Source organism: Rhamphochromis longiceps, linkage group LG11 (genome assembly GCF_057381845.1).
Source record: "Rhamphochromis longiceps isolate RC_006_pf linkage group LG11, R_longiceps_female_GT1.1, whole genome shotgun sequence".
NCBI lineage: Eukaryota > Metazoa > Chordata > Actinopteri > Cichliformes > Cichlidae > Rhamphochromis > Rhamphochromis longiceps.
In genome coordinates, this window is record NC_140567.1 from 23,921,005 (window position 1) to 23,940,713 (window position 19,709).

Below are 19,709 nucleotides of genomic sequence, written 5' to 3' on the forward strand. Positions count from 1 at the left end.
ACAGAGCATTCGATTTGGACATTTTGCAACCATAACAAAATCTGGAACTTGTTGTTACATGACACTGAGCCGGAGTTTGCTCCTCCATCTGCAGAAATCAGATCAGCCTTTCACAGGCACATGTGGAACGTTATCATAGCAGCCAGCCGGGAATTGGACTGTTGCTTTGCAAGCGGGATTGTTTAGTAATGCCATCATATGAGATGTTGTAGGTGTTACAGAGAAAACTCTCAATAACAATCCACATGTTACAGACAATAGCACGTAACTTTAAAAGCATTTCTGTGAAAACAAAAGTGTAAGTAGGGATATTTTCTGTCTGTCTAGCTTCTTTCAAGTCATAAAACACCTAAGGTGTGAAGCTTTTCTCTTTTAGTGTCTGCACAGCTGCTCATTTGAAATCTTCCCCTGTAATTACACTCTCAGAAACCAGGTGTGTGTTGCCCCTGGTCAATTAGCAGCCCTGTAGTCTGATTAGCTAAAAACCAGTTTAGGGTATAAAGCTTTTAAGTCATTTAAAGTGCAGGTTGGTTGATGGATGCAAAAATTGTTTTAATCTGCCCACTGGTGGCTTAGATTCAGTACTGCAACGCCATGCATCCATCCAATAATAATATAACAGGCTAATTATGCAACCCTTCAGTGGGAACAAACCAGCATGCTAAAGCAGTATTTGCCTGAGCCTCAGATATGTGGTCGCTCTCCTTCTCACACTGCAAGCCTGCTGCAGACATTTCCCTCCAAACTGTAAAAACCAAAGTCAAGCAAGCACCCCATCACCTTTCCAAATCACTGTTGTACAATAAATATCAGTGTCTGAAGCTAAGCCATATTTGAAGCTAAACAGTGGAAATGTTGGCTCACTGTTTAGCAGTCAGAAATGAGCACTGCTGGTGGTTTAATGCACCATTACTTGCCAAACAAGTAAAAGGCAAAGTTTTGTTCCAGATGTACATATTTCTCCTCGCTGTTTGTTTTAAGCCACAACAGCTGCAACAATTTACCAGCATCATAACACAACACAAAAAGATCCAGAAGACCGTTTGACATGTATTTATCTATTTTCAGGCTTTTAAAAATATTGTTTATATGGAAAGAGGACAGAGCAGAGAGAAGGGCGAGATGGTTATGATGTCATTTTAACACCCATAACCATCAAAGATTATTTGAATTAGCAGATGTCTGTGCCTTTTAAACACAAAGGCCAAAAGGGCAAGCCCAGGAACCACATTAAAAAGGCACCAAATTGCAAAGAAATGTCTTTAAATTAATTTTGAAACCAATGTTCTGTTGTCTTAATAAAAACCTGGAGTTTCTTTCTAAAACTCGTGTTTTTCTGATAGTTTGCAAAGCCTGACATCACCATGCCGTCCCACGTCACCCTCTTTCTGCGTGACTCTTCCCCCCTCCTCCCAGAGAGTTTTCCATGGGTCAATTACAGTTATAACAGTGTTTTTACACCAGCGCTTATCCTATTTTTAAAAAGACACACTCTGTAGACACACTTTGTACATACAACATGTATAATACATTGACTAAACATTTTCACTTGTCAGGACATTTTGATTTTCCACTGCATATACTTGTCGAGACAGCTTCAGCAGTGGCCGTGTGAGGCAGATAAATGAACACCATTAGGTTTAAAACATCCAAAGGTGTATGGGCTCACGTTGGTTGGATGCAGTTGATTGTTCTGGCTGTTGCCCCAAAATCTGATCCCCGTTTCCATAGAATGACTGAGCTTATGACATGGGTCACTTCTTGGCCTCCTTAACTGAGATTAAATCAGATTAGTAAAGGCAAACGCACAAACACACACTCACACACATGCACGGACGCACACAAACTAGTTAACTCAATACTCCGGTTACATAGTCACTGTCTGATGCTCTCTGTCTGTCCCTACAATTTACTTTCAGATATTTATTTTTGATTTTTTTTTGTAATGTTTAAAATTAAAGACAGAAGACACTTTTAATGCAAGCCAAAATGTAAAAAATATATATAACATAAAAATAATCAGTATAACCATAAAAAATAATACTTTGTTCTTTGTAATAATCTAATAATGATCACATTTTCTACTTAAATTATTGTAAATTTAACTTAAAATACAAGTCTCCTACACACAAAAAGCCAAAAAGAGGGATTACAAATAGATTGTTTTATTTTTAGTTTATTTTATCAGGATCCCATCGGCTACAGCAGAGCAGCAACTTATGGCATGGATCACTTCTTGGCCTCCTTATAAGGTTAAATGAGCTGAGTTTATTATTTAAAAAAAAAAAGAATAATAACTTCCTTGTTTAACTAGCTATTCGTGTAATAATAAAAACACTAAAAATAACTTGAATGTAAAAAATAATCGGTGTTTGGGTTCTATATGTTGGGATATTACCCATATAAACTGTAATTCTGAGGCTGGTGTGACAAGGTCACTCCGGCATTCCGGCGAGGCGCGTGCTCGTGTCTAGTTGGGAGCGCACAGCACGGCAGGGTGGACGCGCACAACAGCGACCCGAGGGCTCGCGGACAGAGCGCCAGCACGGGTCAGCTCGCGCAGCGGCTATTAATCATTAAAAAAAATAACCAAACAGCGGCTGGTTTAATAAGGAAACAACCCGAAGCACCAAACTGACGTGGCGCTGGTTTCATGGGAGGACGCTGTCAGCAGAGGGTAAGTGCTGATTGAATTTTGCTTTTCCTTAAATTTTGCTGATTGAAGGAAGTTCGCAGACACTAATTATGATTACAAACAGCCTGTAATTTTAGTTGTCGATATTTATATTATTTCGTACTGTAATACTCTGAAAACCCTCACATTTCTGCACCTTTAAATATCTGTGTCAGGTTTAAACCACTGTGTGATGTTTTATAGTCAAATCTCGAATTTAAATTTATTTTCACCTTAATTCACAATGTGCAGAACTGGAGGATTACTGGAGGAATAAATAAAGAAGCCAATGTTTTGTTTTGTTTTTTAAGAAAAACGAACAATGTCAGAGAGATAAGTTTGCCTTGAGCACCCAAACTTTAATCCTTTTCTGCCTTTGTGAGTCATAACCTGATAGGAAACACATCTGTATTTTTTTAAGGCTTTGAAATGAGGCAATACTTAACAACAAACGAGTACAAATGTGAAACACATGCAGCCTCCATCATTTCCAACCAGGTTTATTTTCTGGCAGCACTGGTAGGTACAGCAACGTTAAAGTGACATGGCATGGATCAGGATTTTTGAGGGTGGCACGTGGTCGGACCGCAGGTTGGACCAAAGTAAGGGATTATGAGATAACATTTTCTTCACCAGCCGATTAAATTTTTAAACAGCATTAAAGACCTTTAGGTGACTGTAAAGGAAACTAAGACAACTGATCAGTGCATAAATAGCACTGAAAGTTGGCATTTTGTTTCTTATAGTGAAAAGATATTGACGGATAGATACGTCAGCAACATCCATAAAGTTGGGAGAAATGAAAGTTACAGGGGAGAGAAAAAGGAAACAATCAGATGTTAATGTGGCTCAGTATTTCTCCCCATCATGGGTCAAGCTCCAACCCTGTGCTCACCTCACACAATGCAGCTTGACGGTATATTTAGGTAGAACCTCCTTGTTGGTAATTTCACACACACACACACACACACACACACACACACACACACACACACACACACACACACACACACACACACCTGTTTACAGATGTTACGTTTTGATTCCTTTTGTAGATTACAGCATATCACCAGTTATCAAAAATAAGAATTAATTAATTAATGTCAGCAGGATGATTCACTAAAAATATTAAAATATGTATTTGATGCTATTTCTGACATTTTTGATAAAGCTTCTCTTCCTGTTTTCTGCATTTATGTCACAATATTATCGTTGTTTGTTGCCTTATCTAAAAGTATCCTGTAATTTTACTCTCCTGTTCTTAATCGTTGTATTAGTCTTAGAGGTTCTTGAAATTGAACTAGCACTGGCATGTTGCTGGGGTGCATGTTATGATTGTCGGTTGGAGGAGATGGAGGTAGGAGATGGTGTTGCACATTATCCGATAGCTGAAGAGGATTATTTTTAGTTTATAAGAATAAACAATAACGATTTTAAGCTGCAGTTTGACTCTTCATTCATATAATGTATGTATCCTACACGTTGACTGTAGTACAGGGAGTGTAGAATTATTAGGCAAATGAGTATTTTGTCCACATCATCCTCTTCATGCATGTTGTCTTACTCCAAGCTGTATAGGCTCGAAAGCCTACTACCAATTAAGCATATTAGGTGATGTGCATCTCTGTAATGAGAAGGGGTGTGGTCTAATGACATCAACACCCTATATCAGGTGTGCATAATTATTAGGCAACGTCCTTTCCTTTAGCAAAATGGGTCAAAAGAAGGACTTGACAGGCTCAGAAAAGTCAAAAATAGTGAGATATCTTGCAGAGGGATGCAGCAGTCTCAAAATTGCAAAGCTTCTGAAGCGTGATCATCGAACAATCAAGAGTTTCATTCAAAATAGTCAACAGGGTCGCAAGAAGCGTGTGGAAAAACCAAGGCGCAAAATAACTGCCCATGAACTGAGAAAAGTCAAGCGTGCAGCTGCCAAGATGCCACTTGCCACCAGTTTGGCCATATTTCAGAGCTGCAACATCACTGGAGTGCCCAAAAGCACAAGGTGTGCAATACTCAGAGACATGGCCAAGGTAAGAAAGGCTGAAAGACGACCACCACTGAACAAGACACACAAGCTGAAACGTCAAGACTGGGCCAAGAAATATCTCAAGACTGGTTTTTCTAAGGTTTTATGGACTGATGAAATGAGAGTGAGTCTTGATGGGCCAGATGGATGGGCCCGTGGCTGCATTGGTAAAGGGCAGAGAGCTCCAGTCCGACTCAGACGCCAGCAAGGTGGAGGTGGAGTACTGGTTTGGGCTGGTATCATCAAAGATGAGCTTGTGGGGCCTTTTCGGGTTGAGGATGGAGTCAAGCTCAACTCCCAGTCCTACTGCCAGTTTCTGGAAGACACCTTCTTCAAGTAGTGGTACAGGAAGAAGTCTGCATCCTTCAAGAAAAACATGATTTTCATGCAGGACAATGCTCCATCACACACTAAAACTAAAAACAAACTAAAAACTACTTCCAACAACATTCAGCTTTGATATTAATGAGTTTTTTGGGTTCATTGAGAACATGGTTGTTGTTCAATAATAAAATTATTCCTCAAAAATACAACTTGCCTGATAATTCTGCACTCCCTGTATAGTGTCGCCTTTACTGCATATGGCCTCACTGAATCGTTGTTTGTGCTTTGAACAGATCAGTTAAAGCTCTGCATATTCATTGGATGCCGGGGTATGTCTGCACGTGTGGGGTCATGTGTATTAGCGGTGGCAGGGTACAACACCATTTTTAGATTTCTCTCCAGTATGGGGCAGTCATTTTTTTGTTTTAATATAATATGTATAAGATAAAATGGGGGATTAGAAGCAGTGTGAACATACTGATGTTGGTTCTAACATTATCGGTCCTGTCTGCATGCTTTTCAGCCTTCTGAGTATTTTCTTAATTAGAAAAGTGCTGTGTTGCGTTTTAACCACCACATTGCTTTATGCGCTGTCTTAACTCCGAGATTAACATTTGGTTGTCATCACACAATGACCTCTGTCACAGCGAACAGCTGAGCGAGGACCGGAAGCAGTAAATTTTCAATTAGATGGAATAAGGCTGAATGCCAGGATGATCACATGCTTGTGCTTATGATCAGATGCTGCTGTAGCAGGGTGTGTGCACATTGGCTGGCAGAAAATTGGTAACTACTTCACCCTAGCTGTGCACAGTAAAACATCTCTTTTACTGGAAAACAATGTTCCAAATTTTAAGGGTCTTTTTCTCCTGACATACATTTAAAAATTCATTAGCTCCAGCTGAAATGTTAGCAGTCTGGCTGCACTGCAGGTAAGGTAGGATCCAGGAAAAAGTATGAACTCCTATGTCCCCTGTTAAAACTGTTTACTATGAGTCAAGCAGTGATCTTACTTAAAGGTTAATATGGGCTGGGGTCCCATAGTGTATATTCAGAGCACGGTTACTCTTGGGGATCATTAGGAAATGTTCAGCCTCACGTCTTTCTCCATCAGTGTAAACATGAATCAGACAACACAGTAACACCACCTGTCCAATGTTCTCTATGCTCCCCTTATTCTGCTGAAATGCATTTGATCCATTTGTTTTTAAGGAGATGTTTACTTGAAAAAGCTCAAGTTAAAACTGAACTGTGGAGCAAGCTTATTTAATTTCAGTTTAATATCATAATAAATTCATGGCTAGTTAATGCAAAGTTATAGCATCGTGTATTAAAGCCATGTTAACTATTTCATATATTTTGCTTCTCTCTTTCTCTTGCATCTTTGGCACAAATATATACTAACAGACTTGTCCTATGAGTAGCTGTTTGTTTTGCACGCACACATTCAAAGCAGACAGTTATATTTTATATACAGTCTGTCAAATCATTTTTACTAAAAATCTCCCCATAGATGACCTTTTTTATTCCAAAATAGCATTTCTGTAGGGGTTTTTTTTCTGCAGAGAAGGAATTTCCATTCTCTCAAAGAAGTTTTTGTCATAGAAATAACTGCATTTAAATAACACAAATAACAAGAAACTGCAAAGATATCTGTATGAATAATTCTTGTACATGCTGAATTTTCCCTTTCCTGTTGCTGATGACCACTTATGACCACAGGGCACCCCCTCATTATAAATCCAGGTTTAATCCCAGTTCTTTCTCAATTATAATATTACTTAATATTCTGATGTAACTGTTACTGTTTGGTAATGTGAACACCTGCCAGCTGTAGCTATTGTAACATAAATTATTGATTAGATCTGGAAAAAAGGTCACAGCAGTGTTGTGCATTTACGTACTTATATTTTCAGGCTTTGCTTATAGATTTTCTGGAGAAATTTCTTTGTGCATATAGAACATGATTAAAATCTGCCTTGCATTGTGAGGTTTCATATATAAATTAAGCCTAAATAAAAGACATGGAGAGAAAATGGCTTGACAATGAGCCAAGGGATGTTGCGAGAGAGGGACAAAGACCCAATCCGTGTCCTGGTTTCTGACCTCCATTGATCAATATGACTTATTGATGTCCCTCTATATTACTGTGGCTTCACAATGTAGAGGCTCACTAGGTTCTGTGTTGTATGCTGTATTCACAATGGTGATAAAACCTAAATACCTTAAAGACCAAAAATGGGATGCGAAAATTTCTGGCTCATTGTTTTCTTGAAGAAAAAAGGAAATAGGGCGGCTCAGCCGTGTACCAGAAGAGGCAAAAATACTTATGGTACTGCAACGTGAAGTTTATTCAATACATCTTTCAATGACAGTCGAATCATATCCTTTGCAAATCTAATCTGGCCACATAACACTTTAATATGCCAAGATAATCTGGATAGAACGGGGACAGGGGAGGTGCCAGAGACCGGCAAAATAAATCATGAGAGACCTGGTGTGAAAGAAAGCACAGAAAAGTAGGTGGTGAGAGTGGATTAGTGTGGTCCTGCACAGGAACGATAAATGCAATCATTAAAGCACCTGTTCTGTCAAGTCAGTGGGTTAATGTTGAGATCAAAGCTATTCCAAGCACTAACAACCTGTGGATATGCTCAAAATGTCATTATTAACAGTCTAACACTCCCTAGATTATAAAGGACATTATTACGAAAGTTGTTGGGTTATCATTTTGATGCTACAGTTACATATGCTGGTATTTCTGTAAGGTTTCTCTTTGTTTGCTTAATTAAAAAAGTTAATATCACAGGAGAATTTAAAAAAATATATCTATATTGTATTTATTGTTACAACAAATGGCTCAGCACAACACAACACCTGGTCTGTATGAATCAAACCAAGCAGTGACAGATGTGATCAGCAGTGACCTTGTTGTAAACAGGCACCAAAGGTTTGCAGTCGCTGATGAGATTTCAAACCACCGAAATGACTCAAGAGTTAGCAAAGCAAAAACTTTTCCCTTGAATGCAACAAGCAAGTCAAATATACCAGCGGAAAGACTTTCCAAGACATAAAAATGTTTTTCTTTACAGTATATGGAAGGACATCATAACACCCATTCGAGCAGGCTTTAACAATTTTTGATATCCTGGAAGTAGAGATGAAGGGTCCATTTTCAAAGACATTCCCAGTTTTCTTTCCATACTCCATGTCTATCCAATAGGATAACAGTTTTGTACAGTTACACAGTTTTTTATTTTTTATGTTCTTTTTCACTGATGTCTACTCCGAATGGCTTTTTGGATTTGTTTGGTCAAAGGACTGACAGAGATGATTAGTCTGATCACGTTGCCCAGCTGCAGGGCTGCAGATGAGATGCTTCTCTGGAAGCAACAACTTCACACATGTAATTTTCCCACATAGCCCTCCATGAATGCTCTTGTATGAGGAATCATTTGAGATATTTGGCACCTCAACACGATAAGGTTAGGCAACACAACGATACATACACTCTCATATCAGCCACATGCACGCCTCTCTCATCGCCTACTCCAGTGGCTGTTGCGAGTCATCAAATGACAAGTCAGCCCAGAGATAGCCGATGTGAGAACTTGTTCTTTGGTTGGCACGAGTTACAGTAGAAGTATGAAGGTCAGGACTGCCTACTGGGTTATTTCTTTATTAAGTAAACACTGGGCAGCATAAGCATGTAAATCGTAAATCACATTATCATAATGTTAGTGTGCAGTTTGGTGTAAAATTTGACCATAAAAGACTTTAGGGTTCATTTTGATTTCAGTCTGGCGTTCGAACAATTTCCACAGTGTTGCAGTCACATGTTATATATCAGTTTCTACATGAGGATGTGCCAGGAGCATAAAGACGCATTTGGATGCAGCTCTCAAAGCAGGATGATACTCATACTGACACATACTGTCATATTAGTATATTTGGTGTCCCTCTGTTGTTCCTTTGTACTTTCAGTGGAAGTTTTCTGTATTGCACCAGATTATTACCTTTTAACATAAATGCTAATGTGCATTTATAATTGTTGTTGTAGCTGGCATCGTGTTGGAAATGAGGTGAATATTTCTCAGTGGGGATGATTGTGCTGCAGGAGTGATTACTTCTCCTGCATTAATTCTGAAAGTGGACTACATGTAGCTTGTAGTGAGTTTTTCAAGGCTGCAGATAGATGTCTAACAATTGCAGTAAACTAGCTATGTGAACTTTGTCTTGTCTATTTGATCTGTATTTTCATCTTCAGGTGCTGTTACCAGTAGGTTACAAAAACAATAATATCATTGCTGAACATTGATGAATTAAGTGTTATTATGAACTTAATGACTTCTTTCTTTATTCCTGCTTTTTTAAATAAATGTCACATTCTGCAGTATAGCTCACCCTATTAAACTGGAGCCACTGCTCTTTATATTCAAGCATCACAAGAGTAAATCATGGTATCAGAGCTCCATCAATGGTACTGACTTATTTTTAATTGCTTATGCACAGCTTTTTGCATACTAATATAGACTCATCTGCCACTTCATTAGTTACACCTTGCTAATTCTGAGTTGGATCCCTTTTGCCTTCAGATCTGCTTTAATTCTTCGTGGCATAAATTCAACAAGATGCTAGAAACATTATTAGAGATTTAGCTTCATATGGACATGTCAGCATCACACAGTTGCTGCAGATTTGATGGCCGCTTATTAATGATGTGAATAAGAAGATGGTTACACTGTTTCAATAAAGTGATGCTTATGATCAGCAACCAGACTAATCTAGACTGTGGCAATTAAATGGTTCTCATTTGGTTCCAAGTGTGCCAGGAAAATATCCCTCACACCATTTACATCACCAAGCAACCTGAGTTGCTGACATAAGGCAAGATAGATGCATGGTTCATGTTGTTTATGCTAACTTGTGACCCTACCATCTGAATATCGCAGCAGAAATTAAGACTCACCAGAGCAGGCAGCATTTTTCCAATCTTGCAAATGGAAGTTGCCTGATTTTGGTGAGGGTATATGAACCGTAGCCTCAGTTTCCTGTTCTTTGCTGACAGCATCCAGTTTGGTCCTCTGCCACTATACCCAATCTGCTTCAAGATTTGACGTGCTGTGCATGCTCTTCTGCATACTGTGGTCATAACAAGTGGTTATTTAGTTATTTTAAGTCTGGCTATTCTTCTCTGACCTTGGGTATTAACAGTGAATTTTCACCCAGAGAAATGCTGCTCGCTGGTTAGTTTCTCTTTTTCTGGACATTTTCTGTAAATCTTTGAGATGACTGGAAAATTCCAGCAAATCAGCAGTTTCTGAAATGCTCACCAGCCGATCTGACACCAACAACCATGTCACATTCAAAGTCACTTAAATCACCTTTCTTCCCCATTCTGATACTCGGTTTGAACATCAGCAGCTCATCTCAATCCTGTCCACAAGCCTAAAAGCATTCAGTTACTACCATGTGATTGGCTAATTAGAAAACTCAAGTCATAGTTTAAAGTTAGGCTGAGAATTTCCAGTGGGTTGACATTTGTTAGATGCAATTACTTAGTATATTCTACCATTTCTTTCTATAACACAAGTAGCTATTTGCAAGACTTCAGATGATTAGCAGATAGGCCTCTCAGTTGCCTCTGTAAGTATAAATAAGTGAGCTACTTCTTGTGTTGTGTTTTTTACATTTTTTAATGGTGGATACATTTTAATGGTCGCTGCAAATATTGCTGCATAACATGCGGATATAAACATGCATTTTTCTCTTTGTTTCTCTTCTCTTTTTCTCTGATAGGTACATCTGGGTCAAGCTACAAGAAGGTCTGATTTTTCATCTTAACACTATCCACAAAAAAGCAACCAATGAACTGCATTTGATAAACCAGAGGGATACACTAACAAAGGTAAGTGTCTGATTGACAAACAAGATTTTAGCAGTTTAGCTTCTCATTGCCTTTTGACTTGGCAACATGATAATTTAAACTAGTGCTGATACTTCCTTCACATTTATATTCTCCTTTCTGTTTGTTTCTTAAAAATTTCTTTTTTAAGTCTGCAGTGGGTTAGGCGTGATGATCCAAACATAAAGGGATACAGAACAGTCACCGAAACCTCAATAAGGGAAACGGAATAAGAAGCAGACTCTTTCATTTCCTTCTTCTGTGACTCTTCCCTTCCCTCAGATCAACAAAGCTCAGTGCTCTCACTGAACATGTGTCAAAAAAGGAGGCCAACACTCAAGCAAAGATGAACCCCTATGTTACTTCTCACTTCAGGAGGGATCTCTTCCCCCATTTTCATTTGTTGTAGACTTTTTGTTTACCCTGCTTTTACTGGTTGGATGCAATGACTTGCTCTGTATTTGGAAAGTTATAGCAACAGCTCTTGCTTCTTGCTTTGCTGTTCTCTCTGTACCTTCAGCAGTGCACGGTTATGGTTGAGTAACTGATTTTGTTCACTGGTTACTAAATGATTATGGGTTGCATGATCTTTACACTCTGTCAGGATTCAGTTGTAAGGGTCTCTGGGAATGATTGGGCAAGGTAAATGATAATATTACAAGCACATCCTTTTCATTATCAGATGTATTTGCATGTTTTTCTTGCTTAACTTAAGCCTTTAGTAATCATTTCGATATATTGATGATTTTGTATACTTTTGCATGCTCATTAGTTGATAACTTGTGGTTCACTTTAAAGATTCTCTAGCATGCTGATGTTTTTTGTTTTTGTTTTTTTTTCCTTTTTTTAATATCTGCAAATAACTTTTTATTTGAGGAACCTCTTTGATGCTCAAATAGCCTTCGTGATCTGGTTCAAACAGGGATGCCAAGTAAGAGTCTACAAGGCACAAAAACTGTTACAGCCTCCTGCTTAGACATACACCTGACCTGTGAACTCTGGAGCTTGACCTCTGCAGAAAACAGATCAAATCAGGTGATTGCTGTTCTCAACTTTTGACTCTTTATAAATCTTCCATGTAAAGCTAAGTAAGTTTAGAGATAGTCAAAATAATCATCCTCTGTTGTTTTCTTCATTTTTTCTAATCTGTTGTCAGGCGTAGGTGATTTCTCAGCCCTAACGCTGAGCTGTGTTGAGGTATATCTTTGTTGTGGCTGTAAATGTAGTTATTGGCCAATATTATCCAGGAGGCAGTGCACAAAATACTTCTTTGAGAATCTGACAATGGCCATTAAACAGTTTTGCAGACACTTAAAAAGAACATGTGAAATTGTAAAGGCAGTGACATGATTGGAAAAGAAATGGCAAACAAATCATGTTTTTTTTTTTCAGTTGGGTCCCTGGTGTTGGGAACAAAAGTTGTATTTCCTTTATCTGTGAAAAAAAAGTGATGAGAATAGCTTAAGCCAGCCGAATCAAGATATCTTGGCAATGAATTATGAATGATAAATAATAACAGTAGAGATTTGATGGTTTTGTATTGTCTTTTTCCTCATGCCCTTCTCAAGTGGTTGTGAAAGTGGAGAGAAGTTTGATCGTAAGAATTGGCATGTTTCTTTCTTGTTTCAACTGCATGTTGGAAGTTATCATACTGTTTGACCTGAATTTGGCTTTGTGTTCTCTGCGTACGTTGTATATCATCACATTTCTATCCCATTGTCTTGCTCCATTGCATTATCAGCTTATATTTTTTGAAGTGTTTATCAAATGAGTCCTGCTCAAGCAAAAAACCTCAAGACTATCCTTTTAGTGTTTTCAACTATATAGAACCAATCCTGCATGTTTTTCTGATGTATGTCAAAGTTAGCCCAGCTCTACCACTCCTTGTCAAATGAAATTTTGCAGATCACAGAGTTGGACTCTTTGGGCTGCTATTGAAGTCATTCTTTTCAGCTCACCTCCTTTCACTAAAGTGACTGTGATTTAAGGTCATTGGTTGTTACTGAACTCACACTACAAGAAAGCCCATTAGCTTGCTGGGAATCCATTACTGAAAGGACTGACTGTACGGAGTAACAGAATAAAAAGTTGTGGAAGAGACACTGAAGAAAGTGATTGACCAATGGCCTTGGAGGGTGTTATCCTCTGGTTACCATTGGGCGCCATGGACCTACAATTATCTCTGTATTAAAAGAGACTGACTGTGACATTAACACCACACATAATTTCACTGACGGTATCGAGGTGCTTATTCATTACATCGATAAACAAGGCACACTTATAAATACAGAGAACTCATAGCAGATGATGGGGGCAGCACGTGTAAAACGACGCTTCAGTGCTGTGGTGGATGGGCCAGTGGAGGAGGAGGAGGTCATGAGGCTAGCACAGAGTGCTGCAGATACATCTGGTGGAGGGGGGAGCCCAGCGGGGTCAGGGACCCCAACCAGCCCCTCTCCGACCCATGCCCTCAATGGCAAAGCTCTGCCTCTTCAAAGCAACACCAACAATGCCCGGAGGCATGGTGCCATTGGAGAGTCAGCTGGAGGAGATGCAGAAGGAGAAGGTGGGTTGAGAGGAGGAAGAATGTGTTCAGGGCCCAAGAGTGGAAGAGGCAGTAGTGTAGGAGGGAGAGGGGAAGGCCGTTCTTCATCAGATCAGGATTCACTCTCTTCCCCCTCCACTACCAGCCGCCGGCGCAATAGGCGCTCAACCCGCCGGCCCCGACAACGCTTTGTGGGCAAGGACGGACGCTGCAACGTCACCTTTGTCAACATGAGCGAGAGGGGCCAGCGGTACCTCAGTGACCTCTTTACCACTTGCGTGGACATCCGCTGGCGATGGATGCTGGTCATCTTCACTCTCTCCTTCGTTCTCTCCTGGCTGCTCTTTGGATTTGCCTTCTGGCTCATTGCCTCCGCACATGGAGACCTCTCCATTCGGCTTACCTCCAGCTCAAGTTCATCTCCGGGATCAGGAGATGCTGGCTCTGGAGGAGAGTCTGATAGAGAGGCAGTGGTTGAGGAGCCATGCTTCTTCCAGGTGAACAGCTTCATGGCAGCCTTTCTGTTCTCCTTGGAGACGCAGACATCCATCGGTTATGGCTTCAGAAGTGTGACCGAAGAATGTCCCCTGGCGGTGGTGGCGGTCGTTTTGCAGTGCATTGTGGGCTGCATAATTGACGCCTTCATCATCGGGGCAGTCATGGCAAAGATTGCCAAGCCCAAGAAGCGCAACGAGACCCTGGTGTTCTCCAACACTGCTGTTGTGGCGTTGAGAGATGGAAAACTCTGTATGATGTGGAGGGTCGGAAACCTACGCAAAAGCCACCTGGTAGAAGCACACGTCAGAGCACAACTACTAAAGGTAAGTGGAAAAAATACAAATAATCATACTGATGAAAAAAGAGGCCAGAAAACAACCCTGACATGAAAAAGGTCAAAGAAGTTATCTGGTGATTGTAACGGAGTCAAAGTCAGGAATGCACCAAATAATAGAGGTTGCTACTGTGATAGAGCAGTGGAGGGAAAAAAAGAGAAAGATAGAGGGCTGAGACCATCTGGCCCGTATTCTGTGGACCGTAGTTAATGATAGCTTGTTTTATTTTCCCTCAGGGGTTAGGAAGATTTACCATGGATTAACTTGCCCACAATTCTTTAACTAAGGACCATTGTCCTTCGTCATCTCATTTCCTCTTGTATACTGTATCACTGTGGGTTCTGTGATTGTTTTCTATGACTACTGAAGTTTACCCTAATGTTTGTCCTTATATCTGTAGTTTGCATGTGTGTTCCCTCAGGATTTTCTGTAGGATCAAAATCTGTAGCACATTTTGGCTGCAGTGTGGAGAATTTGATCTCTTTTAATAGCATGACCATATCAAAGTTTAGGCAGGGCAGATGGGATTAAGTTTGAGGATGAAGGGAATACAATTGTGAGTGCTAAAACTGGATATTGTTCAAAAGCAAGGTTGGGTGAGTGATAAGCCTATGGCTTGGCAAGGTGACTAGAGAAGTGCATAGTGAGATTCAGCTGAATATAATAACCAAATGCTAGACAATTCGGTCAGGGTAAGATTATTAATTTACAATGCTTTCATCAGATTACCTTTAGAAAATGTCAAGTGTTACCTTCAAGGTGATATCACGATGTAATTAATTAACCTTTGTTCCAATAATAAAAATCTTTCTGTTTTCTTTTTAATATTTCCTCAAAAGCCTTAATGAACTGAAATATCTAATGTGGGATGTGATATGGACCAAATAATGACTTTTACATTTCAAACCTGCTCCCAGTCAAGGGTGACACCAGAGGGAGAGTACCTCCCACTGGACAACGTGGACATCAACGTGGGGTTTGACACCGGCACTGACCGCATCTTCTTGGTCTCGCCTGTAACAATTGTCCATGAAATCAATGAAGAGTCGCCTTTCTTTGAGATGGACCAAAAAACGCTGGAGAACGACTCTGACCTGGAGGTGGTGGTCATACTTGAAGGCATGGTGGAGGCCACAGCCATGACCACGCAGTGCCGCAGCTCCTATCTGGCTACTGAAATCCTCTGGGGACACCGCTTTGAACCAGTGCTCTTTGAGAGGAAAGATGGCTACCAGGTGAAAACAGAAGTACAGACAGAAAACTCTTTTTTCCATTTAATCCTGACACAGCTTCCAGTCTTTAAATCTAAGACCATTTTACGTCATCACTGATGCATAGCCTTGACGTCATATATATTTTACCAGGTTTTTTGATAAAATAGGAGTGAAGCTGAGCAAACTAAATATAATTCAGTGTGTTTCTCCATTTATCATTTAGTAGCAAAGCCTCAGTGGTGCCAAAAAAAGAGTGGAGTTGATGTTTAAAACTTTGATAGTCTTTGATAATCAACTTAATCCTGTCTGAGCTGCTGATTGGGTAATAGTTAGTCAATCTGCAACATTTTGTGTTACCATTAATTGAAAAGGCTATGAGTCATTCTCTTCCCTCAATTCTGCTGTTATATCTCAGATTGCATACTTTCGTGTTTACACTTGCTACTTTCAGCATGTTTACATTAACAAGCATAGCTACATGCAGGGAAATACCACCACCATGGTAATGTGTTCATAACAGTCAAGAAGTTATGTTTTCACTCTCAATAGTTGGCATGTGTTGACGTGTTGTTTGGTGTTAACGTGTGTTTCCTTGCTGTCTGCAAAGTAGAAGCTAGATATTTGGCCAAAGGCTTGACAACCTATGTGACAAAGCACGTGAAAATGCAGACCGAGAATCCCGACTGTGCACAGAAACAACCAAGAGATGATGCAATCCAGAACAGCCAGACTTCATCAGCCAGAAAGCATCAGAAATTTAGCATTACACAGATTTTAAAATTAAGCATCAGCAAAAGTAAAACTCTATCAGCCCTAATTGTACATTACATAACATATGTATTGTTTTGCTCCTGGGAGAGAACAAAAGTCACTTTAAGATTGGATCTTGAAAGGCATCAGCATACAAAAATATGCCAAATCAAACATGCAGGTGAATAAGGAAGCACTCAGAAGTAGCGTCTTCTATTCAGCAATAAACATTCTTCAACTAAACATCAGCAGGGTTGTATTGTCATTTTGAGCCTTTTGAGCATTTAATTAAAAGTCACTGCTCTATGCTTTTTTTCCAGGTGGATTACTCATTTTTCCATCGGACCTATGAAATCCCGAACACACCTTCCTGCAGTGCTAAAGATCTGGCCGAGCAGAAATACATTCAGAGTTCACGGTCATCATTCTGTTATGAGAACGAAGTAGCTCTGCAGCTTGCCTCCCCCGACGGTGAGCTGGGTCAAAACCTTGAGTTTGCCTCCCCACCGACCCGGAGGCAATCCATGGCAGAACATCTCCACTACAACTGAACGGAAGGCAAAAAGACAGGAAACCGACTTCAGAGGATGAACTGATATGATGATGGGAGACAGAATAGTAGAGAGAGCCTTGAATAAACCAGTGTACAATAAAGGATAGGAAGAAACGCTATTTACAGAAGAGGAAGAAATATTTAGTGCGAACATTAGCAAGTTTGGTGTTACTCTTTTGGTGAGTTGGGTTTAGTACACTGACCTAGTTGTCTAATTGGTCCTGGCAATCTTTCAAAATCATTGAAAACTGCTAAGTCTCACATCTGGCCCATCACTACCACAGCACACAGTCTGACTCTAATACCTGACTGACAAGGGTATGCAACAGCGCCCCATGGTGGCTACCACATGTAATTGACCCTCAATTTTTATGACGGGAAGATTTTGACCTCTGTTGGAGGTAATGTTTTAGCTTCTGAGGAATGTATTCCACTAAGATGCTCACTTATCACTTTTGTTCTTTTGTTCTTTTATTTTCTTATGGTAAGTATGGATTATGCACTTTTTGACATCACGGACTTAGAATGTATTTGAGATAAGCCAAAGCAGAGCAACAGTAACATGGAGAAACAGCTTTAAACTAGCAGCGGTTTTGAGATGTTTGTTCCATGTAGATGTATTTTCTCTGTGTTGTTTGTTTTTTGGCTTTTTTCCATGTGTGATGCAAAGAAAAAGATGTTCACTGATTGTAAACTTTTCTTGATTTTAACATTTTGTGTTGAGTGGAATAGCATGATTGTAGGGTCTCAGACCACACAGGTGATCCAGATGTGATGATCGCCATGCATTGTTTTATGGCGCTACTATCAAAGTATGCTGTTATCTCTTATGTCTGTAAAAGCAGCCTCGCTATTGTTTTGGTGTGCTATTTTTGCATTATTGTACACTTTAACTGAGCTATAATACTGTAATCTTTTAAGTGTTGGTGGTGCAGACTGAATAGTGAATATAAGGCAATAGCATTGGAGACCTACACTCACTTTCCATTTCTACAATTCTGCAAGAAGTGACTGAAGATCCAACTGGAAACTACATCAGACTCCCAAAAAATTAAATCTGGGTTGTTGGGAGTTTTTTGGCTCATAAAATCATGTAATTTCCTTAGGTGGTAGGTGGTGCCTTCATAACAGAGCAGACATTTTGCAAATGTCCCTTCATCTGCATGATGTTGAAAATGTCCTTGAATTGTATTTTTTTATCATGTGCATTTGCAAGATGACCACTTTTAGTGTGCAGTATGTGCTAAGATGAAAAAAACTGAGAAATCCCCATATAAACATGCCGTGATGAATGAATCTTTTACCCGTAATATAATGTAAGCTATGTAATAGTTGCACTTTCTAGATATATTACAAAGCACCTGAGATATTTCTGTTTATTTTAACATTAATAATTAAGAGTAAATAATGCCACCTCAGTATGTAAGTGTTTGATTGCAGCATGTGTTGGCAAAGTGTGGGGGCCGCAATGCCGTGTTGAGTGTTGACCAGTAATCAGCCTGTCCGACGCACAACCTGGAAACTTGTTGTTTGCACTTTGCACTAATTATGGAGACTAATATCACTGATGAAACTTTATAAAAGCACAGTAGTGTTGCAGGAACAGCACAGGCTAACTTCAGTGCATCGATCGCAGTGTTCTGACTGATAACATATTATCTCTTATAAATAGTGTTAATGCTGTTCCATGTCTGTCTTCCCTTTCACTTCTCTATTATGGCTACCATTTTCTATTTATAGGCTGCACAGGAGGTCATGTCATTTTCTCCCTGCATCCACTTCCATGAAATGTAACTTGAACTTACAGCACCATCACTTTACTATGATGGGACTTTTTAAACACAGCAGAAAGAAATAGATGGATTGATTTGGATTCACTTTTCACAGTACAGTACATTTTATACATAGTGTAAAGCACAGAGTAGTATAATGTAATACCTCTTTTTTAAATAAATTAAGTGATATGAAATCGACAAAAGCTACTGTTCTAGGATTTGGGGGGATTTTCTGAGGAGAAATTTTTCTTTTCTTTTTTTTTGCTCCAGCAGACACTAGATATATAATTTCAGAGCTGCCTCAGGCACAAAGCACTTCCAGAAAAAAGAGAACAGTGTTATAGAAGAAATAAAACATGGGGATTCAATTGTGATTATTGGGTGTGTCCTTATTTATACTCCTTGCACTCTCTGTACTTCACCCAGTTAGCCTATGTTTTAAAAGGACATTCCACTGCAGCAATTTTACATGAATATCTTCCTTGTGTTGTACTTTCAGTGATTATTTCAGCCAATTACAGAAAATGTGACTAAACAGTTACTGAGTTATTTATAAAGGGGGGAAAAAACTTTATGATGTAAGTGAAACTGTAGTAATCAAGTGTAATTTGATTAATATGTTTACCCCTTATTTTCTTATCAAAATTCAAATATTAAATGAAAATTATATCACTGCTGATGAATCAGACGTAGAAACACAGCCCGCGAAAAGAATTGTGTTCTGACTAAAAGGACACAGAGCAGGTGTGGCACGGGTGATAAATGTAACCAAGTCAACCAAATATGATTTTTTTTTAGGGAATATAAACAAGGGTTTGATGCAAATCATTAATTCACTGCTGTTCAGCTTGTTTCCTTTTTTTTTTCTTTTATTGAGCAAGCAGCACGGTGGGACAGTGGTTAGCGCTTTTGCCTCACAGCAAGAAGGTCCTGAGTTTGACTTCAATATTTAGCTGCTGACTTTCCGTGTGTCTCTGGGTGCTTTGGCTTCCCCCCACAGTCCATAGACATACAATTAGTGGAACTGAATTAACCGGTGATTCTAAATCACCCATAGGTGTAAACCTACCCCACCCAATGAACAAATGGGTGGGGTAAAAAAACAAC

The 19,709-nt window shown here is 39.5% G+C and overlaps 1 protein-coding gene across 1 annotated transcript; it reads left to right on the forward strand.

Moving 5' to 3' along the window:
• Positions 1-2,531: 2,531 nt before the first annotated feature.
• Positions 2,532-18,893, forward strand: kcnj14 (potassium inwardly rectifying channel subfamily J member 14). The gene is made up of 5 exons (XM_085423092.1): positions 2,532-2,677; positions 10,827-10,935; positions 11,084-14,298; positions 15,228-15,545; positions 16,595-18,893. Exons 3-5 carry the CDS (start codon positions 13,237-13,239, stop codon positions 16,823-16,825), a joined length of 1,611 nt encoding a protein of 536 aa, XP_085279218.1. The 5' UTR covers positions 2,532-2,677; positions 10,827-10,935; positions 11,084-13,236; the 3' UTR covers positions 16,826-18,893.
• The last annotated feature ends 816 nt before the right edge of the window (positions 18,894-19,709 follow it).

Coding starts and splice junctions, on each gene's coding strand:
- kcnj14 (XM_085423092.1), top strand. CDS start 13,237: ATGATGGGGGCAGCACGTGTAAAACGACGCTTCAGTGCTGTGGTGGAT. Junction 14,299..15,227: donor TCAGAGCACAACTACTAAAG/GTAAGTGGAAAA, acceptor ACCTGCTCCCAG/TCAAGGGTGACACCAGAGGG. Junction 15,546..16,594: donor AGAGGAAAGATGGCTACCAG/GTGAAAACAGAA, acceptor CTTTTTTTCCAG/GTGGATTACTCATTTTTCCA.